This window comes from Protopterus annectens, chromosome 2.part0, assembly GCF_019279795.1.
Source record: "Protopterus annectens isolate FY-2018-M chromosome 2.part0, PAN1.0, whole genome shotgun sequence".
Lineage (NCBI taxonomy): Eukaryota > Metazoa > Chordata > Ceratodontiformes > Protopteridae > Protopterus > Protopterus annectens.
In genome coordinates, this window is record NC_056728.1 from 1,102,237,607 (window position 1) to 1,102,264,098 (window position 26,492).

Consider the following 26,492-nt stretch of genomic DNA (forward strand, 5'->3'; position numbering starts at 1 on the left):
CTTTTACAGTTAATTTTATTTCTTGTTATACTCCTCATGTTATAGTTGCAAATGGGTTTCCAAAAACACAAACAAAAACTAATTAAAGGTTATAGTGTGGTGTTTACATTTTTTTTAGTTTCACTCACTGTTTTCTAGTTTTTCTCTAAAACCACTCCCACAAAATGATGTTATGATAGGTATTTTGCAGTTATTTATATGTATGCAAAGCATTATGGATAAACACAAACAATTTCCCTATTTAGACGATCATCTTCTTATGTTGTGGTTTCACTAATACATTACCTTGTGTGTTAATTTGCAATGGAGGTGTTCCACCTGCAAGAACTAATTGAAAATCTATTTTTCTGGGAATTTTGGAACAACTACTACTGCTGCATTTAACATGGAAACACAGTCACTTAATACATTAATTTAGCTTAGCGAAGCATTGTGGGTTCGGGTTTTCATGATACCATGGCAGGGATTTTCAGCTCTGAGAAAAAAAAAATCTGGGGGCATCCTTTTCAGTAAAATAAAATACATAAACACATTTTATAGCAAACTTGTATAATTACGTGTTATATATTATAAGGAGGTTATGTGTTTGTTACTTACACTTGTTTCAGAACATGACCAGTACACTTTAAACAAAATTTGCTTGCAGATCCCAGCACACCTTCTCAACCAATAAACCTGGCCATACAAGTGAAACTAGGGTAATATCTCTCAAGAGAACAGGCAGTACACTAAAAAAAAAATCATTAATTTGAAAGTAACCAAGTAAAGCTCAACTGAAATGATAAAAATAGACTCTGCTTCTGATATTTACAAGAGCCATGTAAAACAAAAATAATTTAGGATAAGTATTGCTGCAAAGCAAGCATACTGATCAGGATAAATGCTATCTTTCTTTTTTCCTCCCCTGCAGTGGACCATTAGCTGCCCCTAGTTCCTCTTCCTCTTTACTCACTGGACCTGCTAGATCCACCTTAGCCTGCCATGGCCTCAACCTAACCTTGGTCCAAAGCAGGTAAATACATCAAGGATGCTGATGCAGCGTCATGCTAAGGAGTGTGTGTAACTCACCACAGCCTTGGGAGCTCCACAGTCTCTGCCCTCCAGAGATGTATGAGTACTTTTGCACATGCTCATTCTCCACACTGAGCTGCTCACCACTCATGCAACACAGGGTTGCCTAGGCTTGCATGCTGTGTATTGCAGTTAGCCTGTAAGCTGACTCTTTCCCTCTGGATGAACCAGCAGACATCAGCCATTCACTCCCATACTCCCCCTGTGGCCTCTCCAGCAGCTGTGTTTCTAACAGAACATGAGTCTTGTGGGCACACTATCACCTTTATTCCTGTATGGCATGGGTGCACTTAAGATGCATTTTATCTTGATCAGATTTTGTTTTGCAGGAAAAATCCTATGAAAATATGTGGGCTGTCTTGTAATTTATTTAGCAATCCCAGTCTTCATCTCTGCATTAAGAAGACTTATGTTGTGTCAGTAGTGTGTTCTTTAGATGCATATCAGTAAAAAGGTGTGTGTTTTTATGAATGACACTTTAGCAAATCTGATTGGTTTAACCATGTGTTTAAGAAAATGCTACACTTGAGAATGAATGTTATGATGCAGTATTATGAATGAAAATTTTGAGTGAATGGAAGTATTAATGAGTCTGTTAGACTGTGTGTGTGTGTGTGTGTGTGTGTGTGTGTGTGTGTGTGTGTGTGTGTGTGTGTGTGTGTGTGTGTGTGTGTGTGTGTGTGCGTGTGTGTGTGTGTGTGTGTGTGTGTGTGTGTGTGTGTGTGTGTGTGTGTGTGTGTGTGTGTGTGTGTGTGTGTGTGTGCGTGTGTGTATGGGCCACTTGGTGGAAATTATGCAAAATAGTTAAGTTTCTTCAAGGAATGGCTAGCATCACAGTCTTAGGCACAAAATACAGGAAGTGTGTCAAAACTGGGAGATTTCGTGTCCTGATTGTGGTGGTTGTTAGCACAGGACGCAGCCCAGAATCAGGACTGTCTTGCGTGGGTCAGGGTAGGTAGCTACCCATCCAGATGCATTTACATGAAGGATTTGTTTACATCCCTGTAGTCACGCATTCACATACAAACCCACGTGTTCTCACAGTTTTATTGTCTAAGAAATGCTGGACTCTTCAGTGTGTCTTTATAAATTATAGATTTTCTACCACAAAGCCTGCATCATTTAAACTGCCTGTGTCCTTTGCAAATGTGCGTCTGTTTATGCATAGTACTACATATTCTATCTCAGCAGCATTTAACAAAGAGAAAAAAATGTCATTTCTGCTGTTATTGTCTGGTCTTGAACAGCTTAATACCACTCTTGCCAGTCTTACCATCCATAGCTTAAGGGCATCTAATTTAGCTGTCTTGCATACCATAATATTTCTGTTAGTATCATACTTCCTTCTTGCATATTGTTTTTAAGATTTGCATCCCAGATACACTGCAGTGCATTTGTTTTGTGCTGAACATCATTGCTATGCCTTAAGGCTGTGCCTACAGTGTTTACATACCATGAGTCTTTACTTCATGCTCTTTAGATATCACTCACTTTGTAAAAGTCAGTGCTGCCTACATACAGATTTAATATTTGATTCACACCTCTGTATTGTGTTTATTAGATGGAACTTCCTTATACAGAACTTGAGTAGTAATTCCGCACGTACCTATGCATGTGAACCAACATAGAGTAGAGTACATTGTAGTCAGTGCAGTCCTTTTTTCCATTTGGTCTTCCATTCTCTTGCTTGCAAATTTAGAAATGTTCTCTGCATAGATGTCAAGAAGATGTCTTTTTCATATGAATAGTTTTATTGAGAATCTTGTTATATGCCTGGCACTTCTCAAAGAAAAGACAAACCCAAAGTGATGGGGCTGTTTTTATTTTGGTCTTGGGGATTGTGGTGACCTTTTGTCACATGGTATTTAGTAAATTCTTTATACTGTCATTTTAGGAATATCTCCAGAGTAAAACATCTCATTTCTGTTTACTTAGCATGGGATTTCTGCTAAGAATTCCTCAGAGGTCACAGGTGTATTACAGAGGCACCTGCCATAAATGCAGACTGTTGACAGATACGCTATCAGTGCTTATGGTACCCTATAGTATTCTTGCTGATGCCCATGTGCTGGTCCCAGCTTTCACATTTATCCGTGTGTGCTTTATCTGCTGTGTGAGAGATGTGGACACGAATGGGCATGCCAATTTCTTTTGTGCATGCTCTTTAAGCTACATAATGTCCATGCATCTTAATATGAAAGACCAGGAAAAACATTTGAGACAGATGCAGAAGAGAGAGAGAAAGCAAGGCATTGTACTTTGAGAGTTTGTGCAGTGTTCTGGTGGGTACTTCAGACAAAGGACTGGGCTTTTCAAACATAGGCTAATTATAAAGGCTGGGTTTATTTGTTCATAATTTGGTACAGAAGTGAGTAGAGTCAGTTTTGAGTCATTTACCCAGTCCAGCTGTGACACCTGACTCCATATCGAGTACTGTTTGCTTCTGTAAAAGCATTCCAGAGGATATCACTTAGAATGGTGGACGGGCTATATATGAGAACAGGTGCTTCACAGCAGGTTTTGGATTTGATCTGAATTTTCAGTTGCTTCAGAAATTGACAAAGTCCCAGAGAGTAGAGTATTTCTGGAAAAAAAAAGATGTGTGTGGACAAATGTATGCCCATTAGCACTGTAAACAAATATTTTTCTCATAGAACTTCCTCTTCTACAGTTGGATAGTTTGGGAATGACTGCGACATCCAAGGTAGTTATGCTTATTGTGAGAATATTAGTTTTGTAGAATCTGCAGTTCATCCAAAAGGAATGACATGGGCAGGTTAGATGGGTGGACTTTATTTGCTGTTAAAATCTTTGTTTTGCATTAGACAAAGTAATGTGTCACATATGGTTATAGTAATGCTAGGTCTCTCTTGCCTCACTTCTTCCATTCATAGCTTGTCACTACAGTGCCTGTGTGGAAACAAAGTGTTGGTGCATAAGCTTTAAGATGTAACTTGCGAATGTGTTTTATCATTATTAATAATGAGGATTATATAGTAGTAATATGGTTTGTAAATACATTTAAAATTATCTGAAAAATATTGAAACTGTTGCAAGCACTTAAGGACAGGGGAAGAATGCATTCCTAATTTACTAATATCATTCCACTGAGTCAGTAATGTGGTATTGTTGCATTATCCCTCGGAGTTTTTTTAACATGCTGTTTTTCTCCCATTTACATTGACAGCGATTAAAAGATGTAGCTGGTGAAGCATTTTATCCGTTGTTGGAGGAAGAGTAAGTACATGTTTAAGCTGTATTACATTCCATGCAGGATAAATGGTGCCGTCAGGTTACTGTTTATAACAGCTGAGTGCAATGTTACATTATTGTGTACTGTAAAGAGAAGTATGAGACCAGAATAGTTGTGGCTTTCCTATCTTCTCCATCTTGATATACCTGTTAAGCCACATGGCAGTAAAACTTCATAGAAACCTTTCATAAGGAACATTACAGTTTCGGAATGCTATGCCTTTGAACTAATTTTGTCTTACTTGACAAGATGTTTTGATAATACCAGACAAGATCTGTATATAGATTTCTTACATCTTCCCTTGATGTTATAAATCTGCAAAGTCTAAATTAATGCCAATGCATCACTGCCTTTAAAAAAGGAAAGCTTTTTGATTTCTGCCAAATAGAGTAAAGGTTAAATGTCCTTCCATATCACTGTTGCAGTGTTCATTACTAAAGACATTCACTGCCAAGGGCGGCAGCCCAAAGTTCGTCCAGTACACCAAATTCTTAGGTTGTTGTAGGGATGTTATACATCACAAGAATTCTCCCCGCTCATGGCGTAGAGCATAAAGGTAATGTATGGGCATTCAGTCCTCTTCTTTGCCGGCAGTCCGAATGTCATCTCTGATCATCAGCTGAACACTCATTCGTCTGCTGGTTAGCGAGCCACTTCCAGATAAGTGCCACATTGGGGTTTTTCCTCTTATCTTGTTTTTTTTTTTTTTTTTTGTTGCTTGATTACTTGTCATCCAGAAAAGGAAAATGCCAGCATGGGAGACATTTTCCCATAATGACCATCACAAGCAGTGTTTGTTTTGCTTAGGTGCTTCTCTTGACCATATATCTTGTCCTATTTGTCAGGCATTTGTCCCTAAAACTCTGCATAGTTTTCTCTCCTCTTTAGCTATTTACCTAGAGATCCAACATTTAAAATTGTTGGCTCAGGGTGCTATGGTGGAGTCGTCCTGGCCCGAAGGTCAGCTGTCTGCAAAGAATAAGGCCAAGAAGTTTTGGTTGGATTCTTCTGCTGTACGGGCTCCCCTGGATGTCTCTCATGAGGCTGGTTAAAGTCCAGAGGATTGCTAGGTTCTTCAGTCAGATTCCTGTGCTGCAACCTCTTCAGAGACTTCATGGACCTGGCTTCTCCTGCAGCTGATTATTTCCGAAGGGCCTAGGGGTGTTCTGCAGATTCTTGTTTTGGAGTTGATTCCCACAACTCTGAGTGTCGGCAGGGGATTTAATCTCCTAGGATGTTTAAGAGCAAACGTCCCTTTGAAAAATAAACAGATGACTAATCATATTTTCCCTGTTCCTAAGGATCCTCAGCATGAATGGCAGGATTTCACACAGGCTTTATTCAATGCTCTTATGGCTTTAAAGCCCCTCAGGCAGTCTCTTTTCTTGCCCGTCCTTGGTCTTCAACTCCTCTTAAGAGGCTAGATAACAGGTTGCTTTTCATGAGAAAGTCGATTCTGATGAGTCTTTGGCCTATTCCTCCCAGATTCCCTCTCCCTTGGATTATGGTTCCGAGGAAGAGGAGTGTATTAGTCCAGATTCTCTTTTTGAGGAGATTTCCTTTGGGGATAGTATTTCCTGTATGATAGAATTTTTTAAGTGGGACTGTACCCATCCAGGTTTCTGGTGTTCAGAAGAGGTATTATGACCTCCTCCTAATGGAGTCTCCTATGCCCTCTGCTCTTCCTGTTCTTGCTGCCTTGTTATGCAGCTTCTCAGGCTCCTGATTCCCAAGCCCATACTCATAAAAATCCTGATAGTTTTTATAAGGTGCCTGATGATTGTAAATTTCTTTACAAGTGTCCCTTGGCTGACTCCATCTGTCATTTCTGCCTCTTCTGATAAACCTTCCAAGCTTTTACCCTCTACTAAACTGCTCCCTACTGACAAGGACAGCATGGCCATGGCCATGGAGAGATTGGGTAAAAAGGTGTACACCACTGCTACTCTGGCCTTTCCGGTTGTGAATTACAAGACCCATATGACCAGGTATGTTTTATCCCTTCTTTCTCAGGCTTTTCAGATTATTTCAGATCTTCCAGACTCTGAAGGGAAAGCTTTGGCCCTTCCTTTGTTGGGGTCTGCTTCTCAGGTGGCCCGCCATTCCATTAAGGGCAGTTATGATGCAGGTGATTCTTCTAGAGCTGATGCCTTTGGCACTCTGTCTTGAGGTGTTATTCCTGGCTTTGCCTTCAGCTCTTGCCTGATGATATTAAGGCTGGATTGATGGATACTGCTTTTGACAACAAAAGTCTCTTCAAGAGAAAGTAAAGCCATGTCGGAATTGAAACACATTTTGTTTGCCCGTTCCTAAATTTCAGAGGAATTATCGTTTGACACCTGCCTTTGTCCATAAATGGTCTTGCCCTCCTTCCAAGGCTAAAAAGGATTCTATGAGGGCTCCTCCTGCTAAGTCTACTCAGACTCCTACTACTCAGAAGCCTCTTTTTCCAGACAAACCAGGTTCTGTCTATCTTCTTTCCTTCCTTCTAAGTCAGGCTCCTTTATCTCTCTGTATTTCCTCGTCCCTTCCCAATTGGTTAAGGATCACTCAGGATTCTTGGGTTCTGTCCATCATTCATAATGGGTATTTCATGGTGTGGAAGTCCCTTCCCCCTTTTCTAGGCATTCCTCAACCTCCTCAGGAACAACTGCCCTTTTTTCCAGATGTGCTGCAGAGTCTCTTGTCTCAGGGCAGTATCCAAGAAGTGTCTGCTTTTCAAAGTGGGAAAGTGTTTATTTAGGGATGCTTTTGGTCCCCAGGAAAGAATGTACTTGGAGACCCATCCTGGATTTTTCACAGCTCAACACCTTTCTGAAATTTCCATCCTTTTGAATATTGCCTCTCCAGACACTGCTCCCTCTTCTTCCTCAGGCTTTCTTAGTCTCTCTGGGTCTCAAGCATGCCTATTTTCACATCTTTATTCATCCCCTTTTCAGGAAGTTTTTGCTTTTCTCTGTATCTTCCTTGCATTTTCAGTTCTCTGCTTTGCCCTTTGGCCTTTATACTGCCCCAAGGGTCTTCACTAAATGTCTTACTTCTGTGATTGCCTTTTGCAGGATCAGGGGGAGTCAGAATTTTCCCTACCTGGATGACCTGCTTATTCGGGCTTCTTCTCCTGGGACTCTGCTCCAAGCATCTTCTTTATGCTATTTGCCTTATGCAAAGTCTGGGATTTACTGTGAATTTCTAAAAGTCTTTCCACACTCCTCCTCATGATCATGTTTCTTTAGGCTGTATGCCCCATACCATTCCTATTCTGGCATCCCAGGTGCCTGCCACGGCTTTGACTCTATTTGCTTATTTTCATTCTCATCTCCCTCTGGTCTCAGTCTCCACGAGGGAGTATCTCAGGGCCCTGGGTTACATGGCCTACACTATCCCTATACTTCCTCTAGCCAGACTCATATGAGGAAGCTTCAGTGGTTCCTGAAGTCAGTTTGGCTTCAACATTCTCATCCTCTGAATTTTCTAGTTCCTCTTCTTCCATGCCTCAACATAGAGCTTCAGTGGTGGATCCACCAGCTGTCTCATAAGCTGGGTCTTCCTTTTCAGCCACCTCTCCCCTCTCAGGAACTGTTTTCAGACATGGAGTGGGGTGCATCCTTTGGCCCTACAAAGGTTTAGGGTCTTTGGTCAGCTCATCAGAGGGCATACCATATTAATCTCAAGGAGTTGAGACCACTCCTCCTTGATCTTCAGGCCTTCCATTTTCTGTTTCTGCCAGGTCCTCTCAAAATTTTTACAGACAATTCCACAGTAATGTGGTACATCAACAAGCAAGGGGAACACGATCTTACCTCATATGCAGACTAGCTCTTCAGGTTTGGGATCCAGCTGTCCAGTATTAGGTCAGTCTTTAGGGAGTTCATATTCCCTCGGAGCGAAATATAGTGGCAGACTGTTTCAGCAGGTCCATTACACAGACTCACAAGTGGATGTTTCACAGAGATGTGTTTCTGGACATTATCCACCAGTACGGCACTCCTCAAGTAGATCTTTTTGCCTCCCCTCTGAACAGACAACTTCATCTCTTTTGCATCAGAGTCATATGTCTTCTGGCTTGGAAGGTGGATGCCTTCTCTTTCTCCTGAATGGAGATGTTTCTTTATGCATTCCCTCCACTTCCAATCATACTGAGGGTCCTGTTCAAGATAGAACAGGAATATCCCAAAATCTTGTTGGATTGTTGGCCCAGACAACACTGGTTCCCTCTTCTTCTGCATCTAGCCAAGGGCAATCACCAGAAGTTGCCTCACAGGGTGGACCTACTCATACAAGGCCTGGGGTCTGTCATCCATCCCTACTTGTCCTCTCTTTAACCAACAATATGGGTGAGAGGATTTTGATCCCTTTTAGGCACCTTTTTTCTGAGGTGCTTCGGATTCTGCAGTAGGCCAGGAAACCCACTACCAGGACATCTTATTTGTCCAAATGGAAAACATTTTCTGTCTGGTGCCTTGATCACAACCTGGATCTATTTTCTGTGGAACTTCCTTTGGTTCTCTCTTATTTGTGTGAATTGCTCAATGCCAGGTTGATATATTCTTCAGTTAAAGCCCACCTTTCAGCTATTTCTGCTCATCTGCCTTTGACTTCTCATTTTCTTCTAGGTTTGAGATCAAACAATTTCTTAGTGGCATTCTTCATATTAGACCCTCCCAGGAAGCCTATTCCTCCTTCTTTCTGGGAGCTTTAATTTTGTTTTTGAGAAACTGACTCAGGTTCCTTAATCAGTCTACTCACTTGCCCACATTTTCCCTTTCTCAGCATTCTGCTAGTGAGAAGGTTCTTCACATCTTGGATTTGCATAGACAACTCAGATGTTATTTGGCTAAGACTAAAGCCATTTGTAAATCTGAGCAACTTTTTTGTTTCTTTTCATCCTAGGTCTTTCAGTTTGGGTGTTTTTAAGCAAACCATTTCATCCTGGATCTCTAAGGCCATTTTCTTTTGTTACTATTTTCAGGGGAAAAGCCTCTCATCTTCTGTTAAGGCTCACTCTACCAGGGCTATGGCTTCCTCTGGTGCTTTTTTTTCAAAGGACTGGATACCAGTTCCATCCTTGAGGCTTCTACTTGGTCTTCTGTCTATACATTCGCTATGCATTACAAGTACAAGTTGCTTCCAGGACAAGGGCTGGCTTCATCAGAGCTATCCTGCATGGTTTTCTGGAGGATTCTTCTGGGCCACAAGTTGCCACTAAAGCTTTTGTACTGTGCCTTTAGTGATGAATACTGCAACAGTGATATGAAAGGACATAGTACAGTGTATAAAATCTTACTATAACAGTAGATGTCCTCCTCTTCAGTGTTGACGTATTCGGTCCATCCTTAATCCACCTTTTCTTTTCTCCTTTTTTTCCCCTTTCTGGATGAACATGTTCCTCTTTTCACTTGAACTGTTCCTCCTGGTGCTCTTCAGTTCTGAGGATTGGATGTCCATATCACACCTTTATACCTTTTGTTGTGAGTAGGGAGCTTACATGTGACGTATGACATCCCTATGACAACCTAAGAATTTGGTGTACTGGCCAGATATCAAGCTGCCCTTGGCAGGGATCCCTTTAGTGATGAATACTGCAACAGTGAAGAGAAGGACAGCTACTGTTATGGAAAGATTTTACACAAGTGTACCGTAGCACAGATTCAGGAGTTTGTGTTTTTTTCCCAGGCTTTACTGGCAATGTAAGGAGAGCTTCCTTGATGAGGACCGTTTGTGTATGTCCACATATCTAAATTCTTTTCTTAAGCCCTCTAGGGCTTCTACATTTGCCTTTGGTGTATTTCATGATTTGTTTCTTCTTTAGTCTACACTTGCCTTAGACTGGTCTACTCAGCCCTACTGACAGTGTTACATCTGCTTGAATTATAAATGTTGTAGTACATAATCCTAAAAACGTGGCCCTACCACCTCAGACCTTCACATAAGAACTTTTTAATGTTAGCTGCTTTATATTGCTGAGAAAAGTAGTTGTTAATGTCTATATTTCTCCTTCAGCTAGTTATGTCCAACTTGAGTAGTGTTGATATGTCCTTTTTTTCTGGTTGTACTGTCTTCTTTTCAGCAGGAATTGCTGATAGAGAAAGGGTGAAGGCTGCCAGCCTAGTCAAATAGAATTTGATACATAATTCTGGCATTTGTAAATATAAATATAAAATACAGGCTTGTTTCTTAAATGAAAGAAAACACTGTAAAATGTGAACTTCAAGATTGCAACAACATTGCCATCTGCTGCAAGGAAAGCTAAGTCACGCATTTCAAATGTTCTTTGAAATTAAAATTATGTTTTGTATGTCCTTGAAGTTAGAATTTGGAGTCGATGAGTCTGGAGTAAGCATCCTGCCTATTGTTTTAAGGCTAAAGTTAATGACCAGAATTTAAATGTGGAATGTCCTTTATTGCTCTAAGTGTAAAATAATGTAAATGTAGTTTCTGTGGCCTGGGAACCAGGAAATTATAAACAAAGGATATAATGTTTTATCAGAACTGCAGTTTCAATTTAAACAATGACAACCAGAAATTATTAAGCATTTTGATCTGACTATTCAACTCAACACTGCCTTGCACTATGTAATTAAGTTATTTTAGAAGTATGTTTTCTTGTAGAAATAGCTAGGACTATAAAGTTTAGACTAAGTAATTTTCTGTTATGTCAGAACTGTACTACTGAACTATTTTAAGTTTCTGTGTGATCTCTGAACTCTTGAGTAGCACTGTGGTGTAGTAGTATTGTCTTGTGTTTTAATTATTTATTATTAAATATTTTAAAACCTTTTACCTGTGGCTGGTTTGTGTAGAGACAAGTTAAGCTCTAGAGTACATTGCATATTTATAGAGTTTATTGTACAAGGCCACCTAATAAGCCTTGGACTGTTTAGTCACACTTGCCAATTGAATAATAATATTGCACAGTAATAATTTGACACCCTTTTAAGGGCCTTTGGGTAGCTGATAATTACTAGCTGGTGGTGGCAGTAATTATTACCGTATAGTCTGGGTAAAGGGGCACAGCTTGAGATACTGTGTCAGCCTTTCCCAGGAGTGTCTGTGAAGTTGTATAAATACTTATCTCAAAGTGGGTGTATGTGTCAGCAACTTGGGCAGGGACTCGAAGCACTGGTTGGACAGAGAAGGTACTGGAGGTTAGCTTGCCAGCCTGGCTGAGATCTGGACCCTATAGCTGTGCCAGTGGGGAGTCTTATTGGGACCTGGGAAGCAACCAGCCCCAGACTGACTGTGATCTCTGCGTGCACTTAAGGGAAATTGTGCTTTACTGTGTGTATTTGTTTTCCTTTCCTCATATAAGGGATGTCCTCTCTGGTGTTAATGGTGAGGATTGAGGCTCCTTGATTGCTGGGCCAGGGCGAGGGCGTCACAGTGCATAACAACAAATTTTGAGCAAATGGTATTTTTCCACACTTGTTTACTCCTTTAGTTAATATTAAGTCTTCCCACTATTGTGACCAGATTCTATGTATATTGTCCTTCTATAAATTCCTAGTGTTTCCCTGTTTTACTAGTAGTTTTCATGCCTTTTGTAGGTGACATTTCTTCTCTTTGTAGCTATTTCAACAGCCTACTATATCCTATTAAAACTGTGGAAAACAGCACTTGTCCAAGTAATTACTGTGCTCTTTGATACTTGAGATAATTATGGCCATAAAATTACTATATTTTTAAGTTTCTTATGATTTTACTATGGTATTGTATATAGTGTACCTATTTGATTTAACACCTAAATAATGATGAACATCGAATTGTAATTAAGTATTTGTGTCAGCCGTATAACATGTCCCTGCCATTTGGATTGAGACATCTCTACAAATGGTCCTTGGACCAATCTACCCACCTAAGGTTCTTCTCCCTAAAGAATTTAATAACAAAGTCAGTGAATGTTATTCACAAGTAAATATTTCTGAGTTTCTTTCTCATGTAGTAGGTTTTCAGTTATTTATGTGTCTGCGTTTTTTTTTTTGTTTGAGGTTATATTTATGTTGCAAATTGTGAATGTCTCCTATTTGCTTATTCTGCATGCATTGTTTGACTACTGGAATGCCCTGTATTTGCCAAACGTTGTGTCCTTTGTCTTTTTATTGATGGTGGGGGTTCTTTTTAATGATGGTGAGGGTTCTTTTAGGTTTTAGATCACAATTTTACCTCTTACTGATTAGTTTGATGTGTTTTTTTTTCTTGTGAAAACATAACCCATTTTGAGTTTGCTTTTGGATTTCACTAATTTTAGGAGCTTACGTTTTTCTTGAATTATAGAACTTAAAACCAGGGACCCTCCATTGTACGTCTTTATCATCCTCTCTTGTGTTCCTTTTCAACCTTTTTTCCTCTGAAGCTTCATTACTTGGGGCACATTCATCCTATGCTGGATTGGGTCACTACCCTCTAAAGACCTTTATAAATGATGCTCTCTCTCTGTCTGTCTCTCTTTCTCTCTCTCTCGCTCGCTCTCTCTCTATATATATATATATATATATATATATATATATATATATATATGGTTTACCATCAAAATGTTGAATGACAAATGGTTGAAACTGAATTGGTATATATATATATATATATATATATATATATATATATATATATATTTATTGAATGATCAAAATGTTGAAATTAAATTAGTCTAAACTCACAAGGTCAAAATTATCGAATTTGCCCATTTCTACACTGTAGTGCGATCTCAGAGTTGATATATTTAAGTAGGGGGTGGGGGGGTGCAGGGGGGCATAGCCCCCCTGCAAAATAGTACAGTTGACCTCATTGCTTTTTCAATGTAATGATTATAGACATTTTGACAATTCAATGTTTTGGGTTGGGATCTAATTTTTCGACCAAATAATAATTGTCATTCAATATTATGATGGTAAACCTATATACATATATAAATGTATAATCGAGTAGCATTCAGATTTTGCTCCTGCAGTTCTTAAGAATGGAGATATCCTCTTAAAACTCCCCAGGCTGAATAAAGCGAAATCCTGAACAGGCACCTTGGAGTAGACTGTTAAGTGACCTACTACTTCTGGTGGACTAGAGAAATAAAGTCTTAAGTATGGCTTGCACAACCCAGATTTGATTAGTAGCTCAGGTACTTGACAGAGCTGGCAAGGGAGGAAGGGTTTTCTCTTTGAGAAGAGCATGAAGTTGCAGGCAAAATCTCTCAGAGGAAGGTGTCCTTAAGGTGCACATCCTGGGGACAGGATTCCAGCTCATCAGGCTACCACCTGGTGGTAACAGTCATTTCATTATCAATTACATAGGAGCATGGACTCATAAGAGGAAGATGTTGTAGTTCCCTGAGGTGGTACAAGTTTGACTGTACTAACTCCTTCATTGCCAGGTTGCTGACGAGGGTACAAGCAACCCTGATGTATACCTGTATGACAACCCCTCCGGACAACTTTTAACCCCTATACTGTACTGGGGTGATTCCCTAGTATGGGGAAAGAAGGGTTAAAGTCTAAATGGAGAAGGCTTTGTGGTCAGCAGACATGAGAGCACAAAGCACCTAAAAGTATTTTTTAGGTGACACCTAGTTGATCTCCTTAGTCCAGGATATGTCCCAAAAACTTCAGAATGCTGCTGTCCTGTATCTGGACAAGGGGTTTAAGAACTTGGAAATGTGAAGAGGAGAGTATTCTCATCTGCCACATTAGGGCTTAGATATTTTAGTTGTTTGTCTTATCTATCTCTCTTTCAGTCTATTCTAGTAGGTTAGACACAGAAAAAGTTTTTCACTTTGCTTGGAATTTGAGTTCAAGGAGGAGGTGGTTGATAAGACAGTATCTTTAGCTTCCATAGTGAGCTGTTGATGAACCATTGCAGGTGTTGCAGACTCTCTTTACAGTTGAGGAGCTTTGTGTTCCTTTTTCTTCAGCCCTCCCCCACCTGATTGTTTTCTGAAAAATGTCAACCAACTGAAAAAAAAAGAAGCCCTCTTGAACACCAAAGAAGACCCGAAAGAGTTTCATGGTTTTGCTTCCTGTAGTGAAGTCACTTAAATCACCCAAGAGGATGAAACTCAAGGCCCAACAGTTGCAGACCTAACTTTTGTGTAGAACTTTCCATTAGGAGCATTTCTCATAAGTTTGTATCAGCTTAGAGCTACGACAAAGGGCCAGTAGAAGATGGACATGATTGCAATAGTCAGTGTAATAGATTTCTTAGATGCTGCACCTAGACATCAAAATGTCTCAATAGAGTTCTTAAGACAGACATATTATGCATTTCTGTGAAGGACTGTAGAGGTTATGTCACCTTTATGTGAAGCCAATTGGTGTGTTCCTATCTTTCTTGTTTTATAGGGGACAGAAAGTTTATTTCTCATTCTGGACTTCTGTGACTTTAGCAGACACATCTGGTGTATCAGATTCTGGATGTGACTTTTCAGATTGGCTTGGCCCTGCTGCCACTTGGTACTGGTTACTGAATGTGATGGATGCCTTTTGACAGATCAGTGTTTGGGTTCTGCGGAAATCATTACTTTGATTTGTTATGAGGTATACGTTGCTACTAGTTTTCCCCAGCACCCAGATTGTTTGCCAAGGAGCAAGACATTGTGGCTAGAGCCTTGCAGGGGACTTCCCCTGTTTGGGTGATTGCCTTTGACCTCAGAGTAGGGCTTCCTGACTGTGTCCCTAGAGTGAAGGTTTCTGTGGCTGCAGGCCCTAGATGTCGCCATAAGCTAACAGAATGCCCTCTCTTATCCAACCTCAGTAGGTTGCCTTAATTAGGGCCAAACTATACAGTCTCTGTGACAATTATTTCTGCCAATGAAGAGGACCAAGGAGATCATGAAATTGGCAGCGTGTGTGAAGAGAAGGGTTCCAACCTTCCTTCACTTTTTGTGATTTATGGTGATTATAGTGTTCACAGTCTCTTTTGCACGCCTAAGGATGATATTTTTGTTAAGTGAATAGTGAACAGTCAGTGGCTGCTGAATAACCAGGGTGTCATGGATCTTCTCCAACATTGTATCCCTTACCATAGAGGGCAGTTGAGGAGCTGAGTGGGAATGTGTTCTTCATCTTGTGGCAAAACAAATTACTGTACTTCTTCCTGCTATCTCCCCGATTACAAAATTCAGGGAAGAAGGAGCAAAACGTGGTTTGTCATCCCATGGATGATGAGGAAGGTGGAGTTTCATGTTGGCAAGTCTCCGGATATAAAGGAAACTTCTTGGGGCAACAGATGTCTCTATCTCAAAGCCTGACTTTTGCTATAAAATTTTTTGTTTGACCTCCTGGTAGGGGATGATCAGGATGACTGAAGCTCTTGAGAGCCTTACACCTGACAGATATACTCTGCCATGTGGAAGAGTTTTTCTTTTTGGGACAAACAGTATCCCATGCCATATTATTTGGTCAGTTTGTATGATTTTGGCCTCAACCATACAAGTGCGTATACCAACAGTTTTTGCTCATTATGAACTTGTAGTGGGAGAGACTGTGGCCCAGCATAGGCTAGTCAAGCAGTTCCTTAGCAGAAGAGTTATACTTTCTACTCAACTTTGAAGAACCTGTCTGCTTCATGTTACTTGGATATCCTGGATGGCAAGTTTGGCCGTCCTCTGAAATTTCTCTTGCAGGGTGCTTTGTGTAGTGGTCCTCAAATTAGAATCTTATAAGATCAGGCCCTCTTTTAAGGAACCATTTCATGATTTTTGACAAGTATCAGATAGCCCTTAGGACCAATCCATATTCCCCACTGAAAATGGCATTTAAATTGTCCGTAAACTAACAAATTAATTTTCTGTTTTTTAATCCAGTGGAGAAACAGCCATTCACATCATTCTTGTTACTGATGACCTAGATTTTACCTGAAGTAGGTGCGTACCTTTAGGTAGCTAGAGCAGCTCTTATGTCTCCTTTGCTTGGGGGAAAGATTGGATGGTAATTGCCAAGCAAACCATTTCAAAATAGATTGCACTAAATCCTGTGCAATGCATAGCACTGAGATTCTTACAGGAGTGCTGTTTTTAAGTAAGCAATAATGCCTGACAGGGTGTGTATTAATGTGTAATTAATGTGCACCGAGGGGTGTTATGAGGACCGATGCCTCAGGTACCTGTTTAAAAAGCTTCTGTTCTGGACTTGACTAAAAACTCTACTAGAACTGGTCTTTTACTTAGCACTCTCCTGTCCCTTTGCCTATACTCAAACCAGTCCTTGGTAGGGAAGGCAGTCTCTAACCTGCTGTCCAGATTCTTTTACCTTTCCTTCTCTAGTTATTTGCTCTGAATACCATGGTTCATTATTCTAATTTTCTCCAGTAAATTCGAGCCCACTCTTTCTTATTTCTATGCAACTACTTGATGTCACCCCAGCTGGCAAAATATCAGTTCTCCATTCCTGTGTTGGCTTAGTTCTTAGAATACTTTGTGAATACAATATTCTAGATAGCTGTTGTTCTCCTTACAGAATTGCATTCAAAATCCTACTCTGTCTGATTTCTTAAACTCCCCCATATTTCATCATCATCATCACTTTCCACTTTGGTTTATAATATTTTGCTATATATATTAGCCCTAACTGTGTAGCTCTAAATTATCCTAGCAAATCAGATAATCCTAAACCACTTTGTTCTATGTAGAATCAATTTATCGCACTTAACTCTTGCTGTGATTTTTAATAATAAAGTTTTTGTATTTATTTTGTAAGTTGTTTAGTTCACCTTTTTCATTCTGTTACTTTAGTTGAATTTATTTAGCATTAGTAATTGTAATAATTTTAATGTCATGTTATTTGTATTGAGAACCCTGTGCACACTGTACTGATTAAAGACTGCTTTAGCAAATATAGTTGATGCTTGTTTATTGTTAAGTGTCTCATGAAGTCCTAATTTAAAAAAACAAAACAAAAACAGTTTAATAAGCATTTGGTTCCATTTATGGTTCTGCTGCATTTGGGCATTTATATTGGCTTCATTGTAGCAGTGTTATTTGTTTTAGACATATTTTGGTTAATGGAAAACTGTTGTTGTGCCAAAGTAATTTTCCCGTGTACAGGTGTATAGGAAATGCCACATAAAGAGTGAAATGTTCAGTTTTTGTGGTCTTATATAAAGAGACATTGAGCTGGCAGAAGAACCGTGTATCAGACATTTAGTAAACGGTGAAGGAGCTGAAGAGGATAGGCATAAGCAGAAACATGCAGCTTAGTATGTGTACACCAAAAGACAGAAGAAAAGAGACAGTTTGTAACACACCAGTGTTGTCAGAGGAGAAGTGGGAGGGTTTGAGCTAAAGAACAAGTACAGTGAGTGAGTGTTGGTATCTGGAAGGGGGGAGGGTGGCACAGAGGATAGCATTGACCCCTCACAGCAAGAGGTTTCCCTGTTGAATTCTCAAATGGGGTGCCTTCTATGCAGAGTCTGCATGTCCTCCTTGTGTTCATGTGGGTTTCTGGTTTCCTCTCACATTCCAAAGACATGCAGTAGGTGGATTGGATAACCTAAACTGACCACGTGTGTGATGTGGAAGAACCACCATGGCAGGGCTAGCCACAAGGTGGTATAAACATTGCCTTTAGATGATTGTCACTGATACCCCAACCACATCAGCAAAAGGTGGCAAAAAGGGTTTGTGGGTGGATGAATAAAAATATGTCACAAAAGAAGTGCTGGGATACTGGACAACATTGTCAGAAACAGTGGTAATAGGTAGCTCAATGGATAAGTTCTAGAGTAGATGGAAGAAGTGGATGAGGCAGTAACAAAGAAAACAGTTCAGGAGCACAGGATAGAGCATTACTCTAAAATTTGCATGTTCACGTTTCCACATAAAAGTACATCCTTCCTTTCTAAAGTGACCAAATAAAAGGATTTTCTTTAATAAAGAACTGAGAAAGAAGTAATGCAGTCTTTGTCATAGAAGCAAATACTTTGCAGTGTTATACCGCTTAGCATACGTAGCCTGCTTACTGAATAAGCCATGCATTACAGCTAATATCTCATTTTCTGTCACTAGAACTGTCGTGTCTGTTCCATGCACTTCATTGCTAACATGTTTTGAAGTCTTTACCTGTTTAGTGAAGCTGGGCCTATGTCTGCCTTATGTGTAGAATTCTTCCTCTCCCTTTCACTGAGACAGTAACTCCTTCTTCTGTGTGATATTTTGATGTTGTATTCTATAAACTCCAAGGAGACATTTGAACTGTGATGTCTCACCTCTCCTTCTTTTGGGTAGTACACAATATTACATTGCTTTTGTCACTCCCTGAATTCTTGTTCTTCAAATCTTGTACTACTTTGGTTGCCTCCTCCTTGCCTGCCTACATTCTTCCGAGATAAAATATCTGCAAAACTGCTCGGTGTACTCCAGACATAAATGGATTTTGTTATATGAATAACATGGCATTGTTTTGTTATTTTCTTATGATATCCAGGTTGAATATCTTGTGTGGCTTACCGCTTTTGCTGGTTTTTAGCCTGTTCCCTCACTCTATACTCATTGCCTGATTTTTTTTTTTACTGCTTGACGTTGAAGCTGTGCTGCATGAAATTGGAACCTTTTAAATGTTAACCTTTTCAAGATGTATGTTATAGTGGCCTCCATAGTATTTTTGGTCAGGTTTAGTCCCTTGTTAATCATTTCCATCATATCTTTAGTGAAAGTTCCAATATTTCGTCCCACTCCCATGGCACAGTGGGATGATGTCCTGACTTGTGACCCAGACAGCCACTGTCTGAGTTGTGACAGAAGCTCTGTTGAGAGTGAGGCAGGGAGGAATGGAGTGGGCAGCCATTGCTGACTCACCCATCCTGAAGGGACAGTGGCAGTTCTGGCTTGCTGCTTACATGACTGCTAGTGGGAGCACTAGGTGAAACACCCATGGATCTTGAGCTTGCAGAGAACAAGCTGCCTAGGGGTCAGGGATTAGAATGCATGCCAAGGCAATGCTCCCCATGGTTAGTAATGCTTGCCGAACTCTGTCGAGCCACCATTGGATTAGAAGCTGCAAAAGGAGGAAAGGGAGGCTCATTGGGTCTCATGGCCTCCCTACCACTTGTCTGTTAGTCGTCCTGGGATGGAATTTTTTAATTAGCCCCGCTTGCCAGCTCTTGCTTCTGAGATGGCAACATACAGGCCAGTCATGTGAAGGGAGGATCACTGGGCAAGACATAGTGGTGGTGGGAAGTTCAGATATGTCTCTTATCTAGAGGCATAAAAAACGTCCCCTTCCATCTCATCTGCATTGCCAGAGTGGTAATTATGTGTGTTTAAATTTCTGTGCATTAAAGAAGGTAAGTAATGTAATTTACAAAACATTAGCATGTGAATTCCCTCAGCTATGAGATCAGGCTTCACTGGAATCATGTTATGTGATGACTAGTTCCATAGAGGAGACTTGATGAAAAGAAATTCCTTATCAATTTGCCATAAAGATATTGTTCTGCCAACTTACCACGTGGCATATGCAGTATATATATGCCTGTACCTAAAGCTATGCAGAGCATTATACCTAATTATTTTTTTTTAAAGATGTAAGTTATAACTTGTCTTCATTGGTATTAGATATAGTTTCATATCTTAGGTTCTGTTACATTTATAACACTTACCTTGTATGGGGTGATGTCATAGTACAGTAGCGTCCCTTACTACTGTCATATGATAACAGCAGTTCAGTGGAATTTTTCAGCTGTCTAAGTGATGTTAGCTGCTAGACTAGAAAACAAAATATGTAACAAATCTGGAAAAGCAGCGTAGTTTAAAGAGATCTTGAGTTTACTTTTCGGTATTAATACTTGAAATCTTTCCATTACAGCCAGTCTGGCATTCCCCAGTCAAGCAGTTATAATGAGCTGTCTGCAGCTGCCAGTCTACCCCTGATTATCCGAGAGAGGGACACAGAGTACCAGCTTCACAGAATCATTTTATTCGACAGGCTCTTGAAGGTATCTAATCAGTTAATTGCTTTCTGATTGAATGTGTTTTAAGAGTATTGGAAAGTAGATTATATAGCATGCAACACTGTTAATGAGCTAATTAATTCTTTCCCAGTGTTGTGTGGGTAACTAAAAATATGATTTACAGCCACTGTCTTCAGAATTTTTGGGAGAGTGTTTAGGTTTTTAAATGCTCACAGTGATGTGTCATTATTTTTTGTCATATAATATGATGAGTGTTTAAGCTTAATGGTTTTATGGATGTGTATTCTGATGAAGTCTCCAACCCAGCCACTGGGGATGCACAAGCCAGTACATTTCTTTGTGCCGGTCCAAAGTTCGAATAAATGGGGAGGATTGCATCAGGAAGGGCATCCGGCGTAAACTTTTGCCAAATCATACATGCGGACAACAATACAGATATACATACCAGATCGGTCGAGGCCCGGGTTAACAACGACCGCCACCAGCACTCTTGGCCAACAGAGTGCTGGTGAAAATTGGGCTACTGTTGGCCAAAGGAGGAGAAGAGGGGGAAGGCTTGCCCGAAGGCAGGTAAAGGCTAGTACTGTGGTAGTGAGGGTCGGAACTTTGAATGCTGGAAGTATGACTGGTATAGGGAGAGAGCTAGCTGATATGATGGACAGAAGGAAGGTTGGTATATTGTGTGTGCAAGAGACCAGATGGAAGGGTAGCAAGACTAGATGTATCGGAGGTGGGTTCAAATTGTTTTATCATGCTGTGGATGGGAGGAGAAATGGCATAGGGGTTATCCTGAAGGAACAGTATGCTAAGAGTGTTTTGGAGGTGAAAAGAGTGTCAGATAGAGTGATGTTTATGAAGCTGGAAATTGATGGTGTAATGATGAACATATGCTCCGCAAGTTGAGTGTGCAATGTATGAGAAAGAAAAATTTTGGAGGGAGTTGGATGAAGTGGTGATGACTGTATCCAAGGGTGAGAGAGTGGTGATTGGAGCATATTTCAGTAGGCATGTTGGTGAAGGGAACAGAGGGGATGAGGAAGTGATGGGTAGGTATGGTGTTAAGCAAAGGAATGCAGAAGGTCAGATTGTAGTGGATTTTGCAAAAAGGATGGACATGGCTGTGGTGAATACTTATTTTAACAAGAGGGAGGAGCATAGGGTAACATACAAGAGTGGAGGAAGATGCACACAGGTGGATTATACCTTATGTAGAAGGGCCAGTCTGAAGAAGATTGAAGACTGTAAAGTGGTGGCAGGGGAAAGTGTAGTTAGGCAGCATAGGATGGTGGTTTGTAGGATGACATTGGTGATCAAGATGAGGAAGAGGAGTGTGACGGCAGCACCAAGGATCAAATGGTGGAAATTGAAAAAGGGTGAGGTGGAGTTCAGGGAAGAGTTAAGACAGGCACTGGGTGGCAGTGAAGAGTTACTGAATAGCTGGGTAACTACAGCAGAGCTAGTGAGTGTGATGGCTAGAAAGGTGCTTGGTGTGACATCTGGAAAGAGGAAGGAGGACAAGGAGACCTGGTGGTTGAATGAGGAAGTACAGGAGAGTATACAGAGAAAGAGGTTGGCGAAGAAGAAGTGGGATTGTCAGAGAGATGAAGAAAGTAGGCAGGAGTATAAGGAGATGAGGTGCATGGCAAAGAGAGAGGTGGCGAAGGCTAAGGATAAGGTGTATGAAGAGTTGTATGAAAGTTTGGACACTAAGGAGGGAGAAAAGGACCTGTACCGATTGGCTAGACAGAGAGACCGAGCTAGTGAAGATGTGCAACAGGTAAGGGTGATAAAGGATAATGAGGGAAACGTACTCACAAGTTAGGAGAGCAGGGGTGGCTCATGATATAGGACTGCAGCCCCCACACCTGTAGAAAAGAAAGAAGAAAATCCCCCCACCAGAAGAAATATCCCCCCACCTGTACAAAAAAAAAAAAAGTCACGAGTCCCGGCACTCCACGCATGAGTGCTTAGAGTTCTTGGGTACTCACAAAACTCCATACTGCTGTGTTAGACACTCCGGGTAGAGGAGAAAGGCATCTCTGCCCTGGCAGCCCAGAAGTCTGTGTGGTGATGACTGCACAGACAAGAAGGAAACCGGACTGCGTCATCGGCAGGCTGGAGCCTCCAGCCTATTCTCGCGGAGCCAAGCCAAACCAGAAACCAGCCATTAGCATGCATGGGCTGAGGAGAAGACTACAGGGGAACGTTTGGAAACTAGCTGCTAGCTTGCGCGGGTGACTTACAGAGGGAATGACTGGATTATTGCAGCAGTGTGTGGAACAGAAGAGCTTGTTGGGGAACGACTGGATTAGCTGCAGTGTGGAACGGAAGACTGGATCACCTACCGGGGTGCTTAAGGTTTTGTGTGTGTGTGTGTGTGTGTGTGTGTGTGTGTGTGTGTGTGTGTGTGTGTGTGTGTGTGTGTGTGTGTGTGTGTGTATAAAATGCCCCAGTTGCTATATACTGGTGGCTAGAGAGAACACATGGTGGTGGGTAAAGAATACTGTACCTTGGGTGCAAGTGGCAAGGGCCTGAATTCCCTACCCACCACCATTTGTAAAAAAATTGCAGATGTTTGCCTCATATTTGTTCTGTTCCTCATAAAATCTGTGGTTTCTGTGGGTTTGTTTTTCCTTGCAAAGTTAGTAGTGCTGTGGTGCACTGGTAGCATTGTTGCCTGACAGCTACAGGTTCTCTGGTTTGATTCTTGACTGGGGTGCCTTTGTTGTGGAGTCTGCATGTCCTCCCATCTTATAAAGAACATGTGTCTGGAGTGTTTCTCCCTGCTCTGCTGAAAGTTGGCTTTTGTTCCAAGTTAGACTTTCCTGGTTAACAAATGTTAAATAAAAATAACAGGCATTTGAATTTCAGACTTCGTATTCTTCAAAAAGTACATGGTAACACAAAACCTTTTATTCTAGCAATTTTCTAAGTTTATAATATGGATATTTGAAATTTGTCCCTATTTTTGGGACTGGGAGGGTGGCTTAATGGCTAAGGTGTTTGCCTTACAAACACAAGGTGCAGGGTTTGAGTCTCACAAGGGATAATTGGCTAGGCTTAAAATGGCTCACAAGGGCAGTTAGCTTAGTACTAACCTATGAACTATGAGACAGGGCTTTGAGATAATCTACATAACTTTCACCCTCACAAACTCAGGAACCTCACATGGCCTTCCTGAAAACACTAGAGGGGATAAATGTATCACCAAACACCATCATACTAGGTGACTTCAATTACCCTAATATAGACTGGGAACACTACTCAAGCCCAAACACCCTAGCCCAAAAGTTCCTGGAATTCATAAACTCAAATGCCATGGAACAACTAGTCACCATCCCCACAAGAGGAGAAAACATACTTGATCTCATCATCACGAACATGGGAGCACAATGTTCAACACCGGAAGTATACCCCTCACTGGTGAGATCAGATCACAAACTAATCTCGCTGGAGGTCCTCATCCCACCCCCACCTGAAATAAAAAAGACCACAGTAAAGAACTTCTCGAAGCCGACTTCACACTTCTAAAGACTAGTGTGGTCTCCTTTAAGGCCCCCGAGCCGATGGAAAACAGTACTCAAGCCGCTGAATCACTTACAAATGCCTTCTACCAGCACCTGCAGGACTGCATGGATAAGGCAATCCCAAGCAAAACAAAGACTCTTTGTACCAAAGGCAAGCGTCCACTCTGGTGGACCCCAGCCATAAACAAACTCTACAACAAAAGGAGGAAGCTACTACAAGATAGAGCAAAATCCTTAAAAGGTAAGACACCCTTGATCACTATAAGTAAAAACTAAGAGCTCTCATAAAATCATCCAAAGCAAATTTTGAGAGAAAAATAGCTAAAGACTCAAAAGACAATCATAAGGCCTTCTTTAGCTATGTTAGAAACCTGGGAGGAAACTCCCAGATATGCTCAGAACTAGTTCAAAATGATGTGAAGATTACTGATCCTACAGACATTGCCAACATACTGGCTGACAGGTTCAGTGCAAACTTCTCCCTGCCCCAAAAGGAGAGATATCTATACCAAGCGATTGCAGCCCCCAAACATCTCCAACGCCCAAGTGAGAACTGCTCTCTCCAAAGCAAAAACACAGCATCCATGGGACCTGATGGTGTCCCCGGCTGTGTGCTCCACGAACTCAACGAGGAATTAAACCCACAGCTAGGACAGCTGTTTAATCATAGTCTTACCTCTGGATACGCACTCCAGGAGTGGCGCACTGCAACTGTGGTCCCACTTCACAAAGGCGGTGCCTCCACCGACCCTGGAAATTACCGCCCATTAGCTTGACAAGCCTTATCTGCAAAGCCATGGAGAGGATCATAATGGACCTCATAAATAAAGACATAGGGAATTTGCAGACTTTGGATCCATCCCAGTTTGGCTTTGTCAAAGGCAGATCATGCCTTCTAAACTTGGTTGACTTTTTCAAACAGTCACCAAAGCCATTGATGAGGAAAGGCAGTCCATACAGCCTACCTCGATCTGGCGAAGGCCTTTGATACAATACCCCACTCGGGTATCATTGAAAAACTCATCAGCTTAAATGTTAACCCATACATCACAAGATGGGTTGCAAACTGGCTGAGTGACAGAACCCACAGGGTCAGAGTTGCTGGCGCCATGTCAGACTCAAAGCCTGTCACAAGTGGTGTACCACAGGGCTCAGTCCTGGGCCCACTCTTGTTTGGCATCTACTTTTCCAAGTATAAGCAAACACAGGAGGGTTATGGCTGACAAAGTTTGCAGATGACTGCAAACTGGGCCATAGTAGAAAACACATCTGACACAGATATCCTTCAGAAGGGTCTCACAGAAACGGATAACTGGTGCCAGAGCCATGGCCTAAAGTTAAATGCCAAAAAATGCATAGTCATACCCTTCGGGAAAAACAAGGTTACTCCTAGCTACCAAATAGGTGGCAATCCACTGAGTACAGAAGAAGTTATCAGGGACCTGGGGACCCAGGTTGATAGTAGTCTGTCATTCGACACCCATGTAGCTAAAGTAGTTAGGAAGACCTTCTACATTGCCCACCTTATCATGAAGGGATTCTCATCTAGATCAAGGGAGGTCATAGTCTCCCTATACTCATCACTCATCAGACCAATGATTGAGTACAATGCCCCATTCGAATGTATCTGACCCGACACTTGCAGCAGCTGGAGAGGCCACAAAAGTTCCTCACCAAAAGGATAAAGGGTCTCAAACATCTGTCCTATGCTGCCCGACTGAAAGAACTCCAGCTCTATTCAGTCGCACCGCTTGCTCAGAGGTGACCTTTGCCTAACATACAAGGCCATGTCAAACCCAGATTTGATGAATATGCTTCACCTCAAAAATCTAGATCCGTCAGAGCCACAAGGGCGGGAGACTTAAACCTCGACACGGCTATTAATAGGACGTGCTGGAGGGATAGATTCATCACCCAAAGACTCCCTATGCTGTGGAATAAAATCCTGGTATATGTGAGGCAGAGCACCTCGCTGGCCTTGTTCAAGAGAAATCTTGACCAATGGATGGGAGATCGCAGATATACCCCAGGGATTACCTCAGTGTCACTGCTCAACAGAGGCACAGCAAAATAATGGGTATAGTTCCCCATACTAAAGGGGTGGCGTAAGCCACAAAACTATGGGCTAGGCTTGTAAATGCCCTCGGGCAGATAGCCTAGTATGAACCTATGAACCTATGAACCTATGACTGTATTCCCCCATTATTGGCTTCATACAGGTTTTTTGTGCTAAGATTGAGCTATGGTGAGAACTGAATTCACTGAATATATTTGGGGGCTGTATTCCCCAGTTATTGGCTTTGTTTGGGTGTTTTGTGCTAAGAAGTTGACAGCTATGGTGAGAACTGAATTCACTAAATGGTAGCCATTTAAGTTTCAGTCTTCCTCTCTTTCACAAAATAGATGATTTGGCATAGTGGTAGGTTGCTCTGACTATTTTGCATAGGGTCCCTTGGGTTCAAGACTTGGCAGTGAAATGTATGGTGGTAACACAGCATTTTATTCTAGCAACTTTCCAACATTATACAAGCAATGTTTAAAATGTGTCCCTGGTTTTTGGGCTTTTGCCCCCCACCCCCATAAATGTTGGCTTTTTCCAGATTTCTTGTGCTGCAAAGTTCAGAGATGCAGCTGAGTGTCGAGTAGATTTTACAAGGAGCTGAGAGTTGCAGGGGAACAAAAGTTTAGTGCTGCTTATGCTGAGTCTGCTTGCATTGTGTTAATAGCACAACAGGTAGTGTACTTGCTTTTGA

The 26,492-nt window shown here is 41.3% G+C and overlaps 1 protein-coding gene across 2 annotated transcripts in view; it reads left to right on the top strand.

Moving 5' to 3' along the window:
- Positions 1 to 26,492, top strand: part of TBCK (TBC1 domain containing kinase) — a 1,512,759-nt gene that overhangs the window by 643,066 nt on the left and 843,201 nt on the right. For both annotated transcript variants that reach the window (XM_044061297.1, XM_044061298.1), the window contains 2 exons: positions 4,259 to 4,308; positions 20,107 to 20,236. In XM_044061297.1, coding sequence (XP_043917232.1) covers positions 4,259 to 4,308; positions 20,107 to 20,236 — 180 coding nt within the window. The remainder of the gene's footprint in view (positions 1 to 4,258; positions 4,309 to 20,106; positions 20,237 to 26,492) is intronic.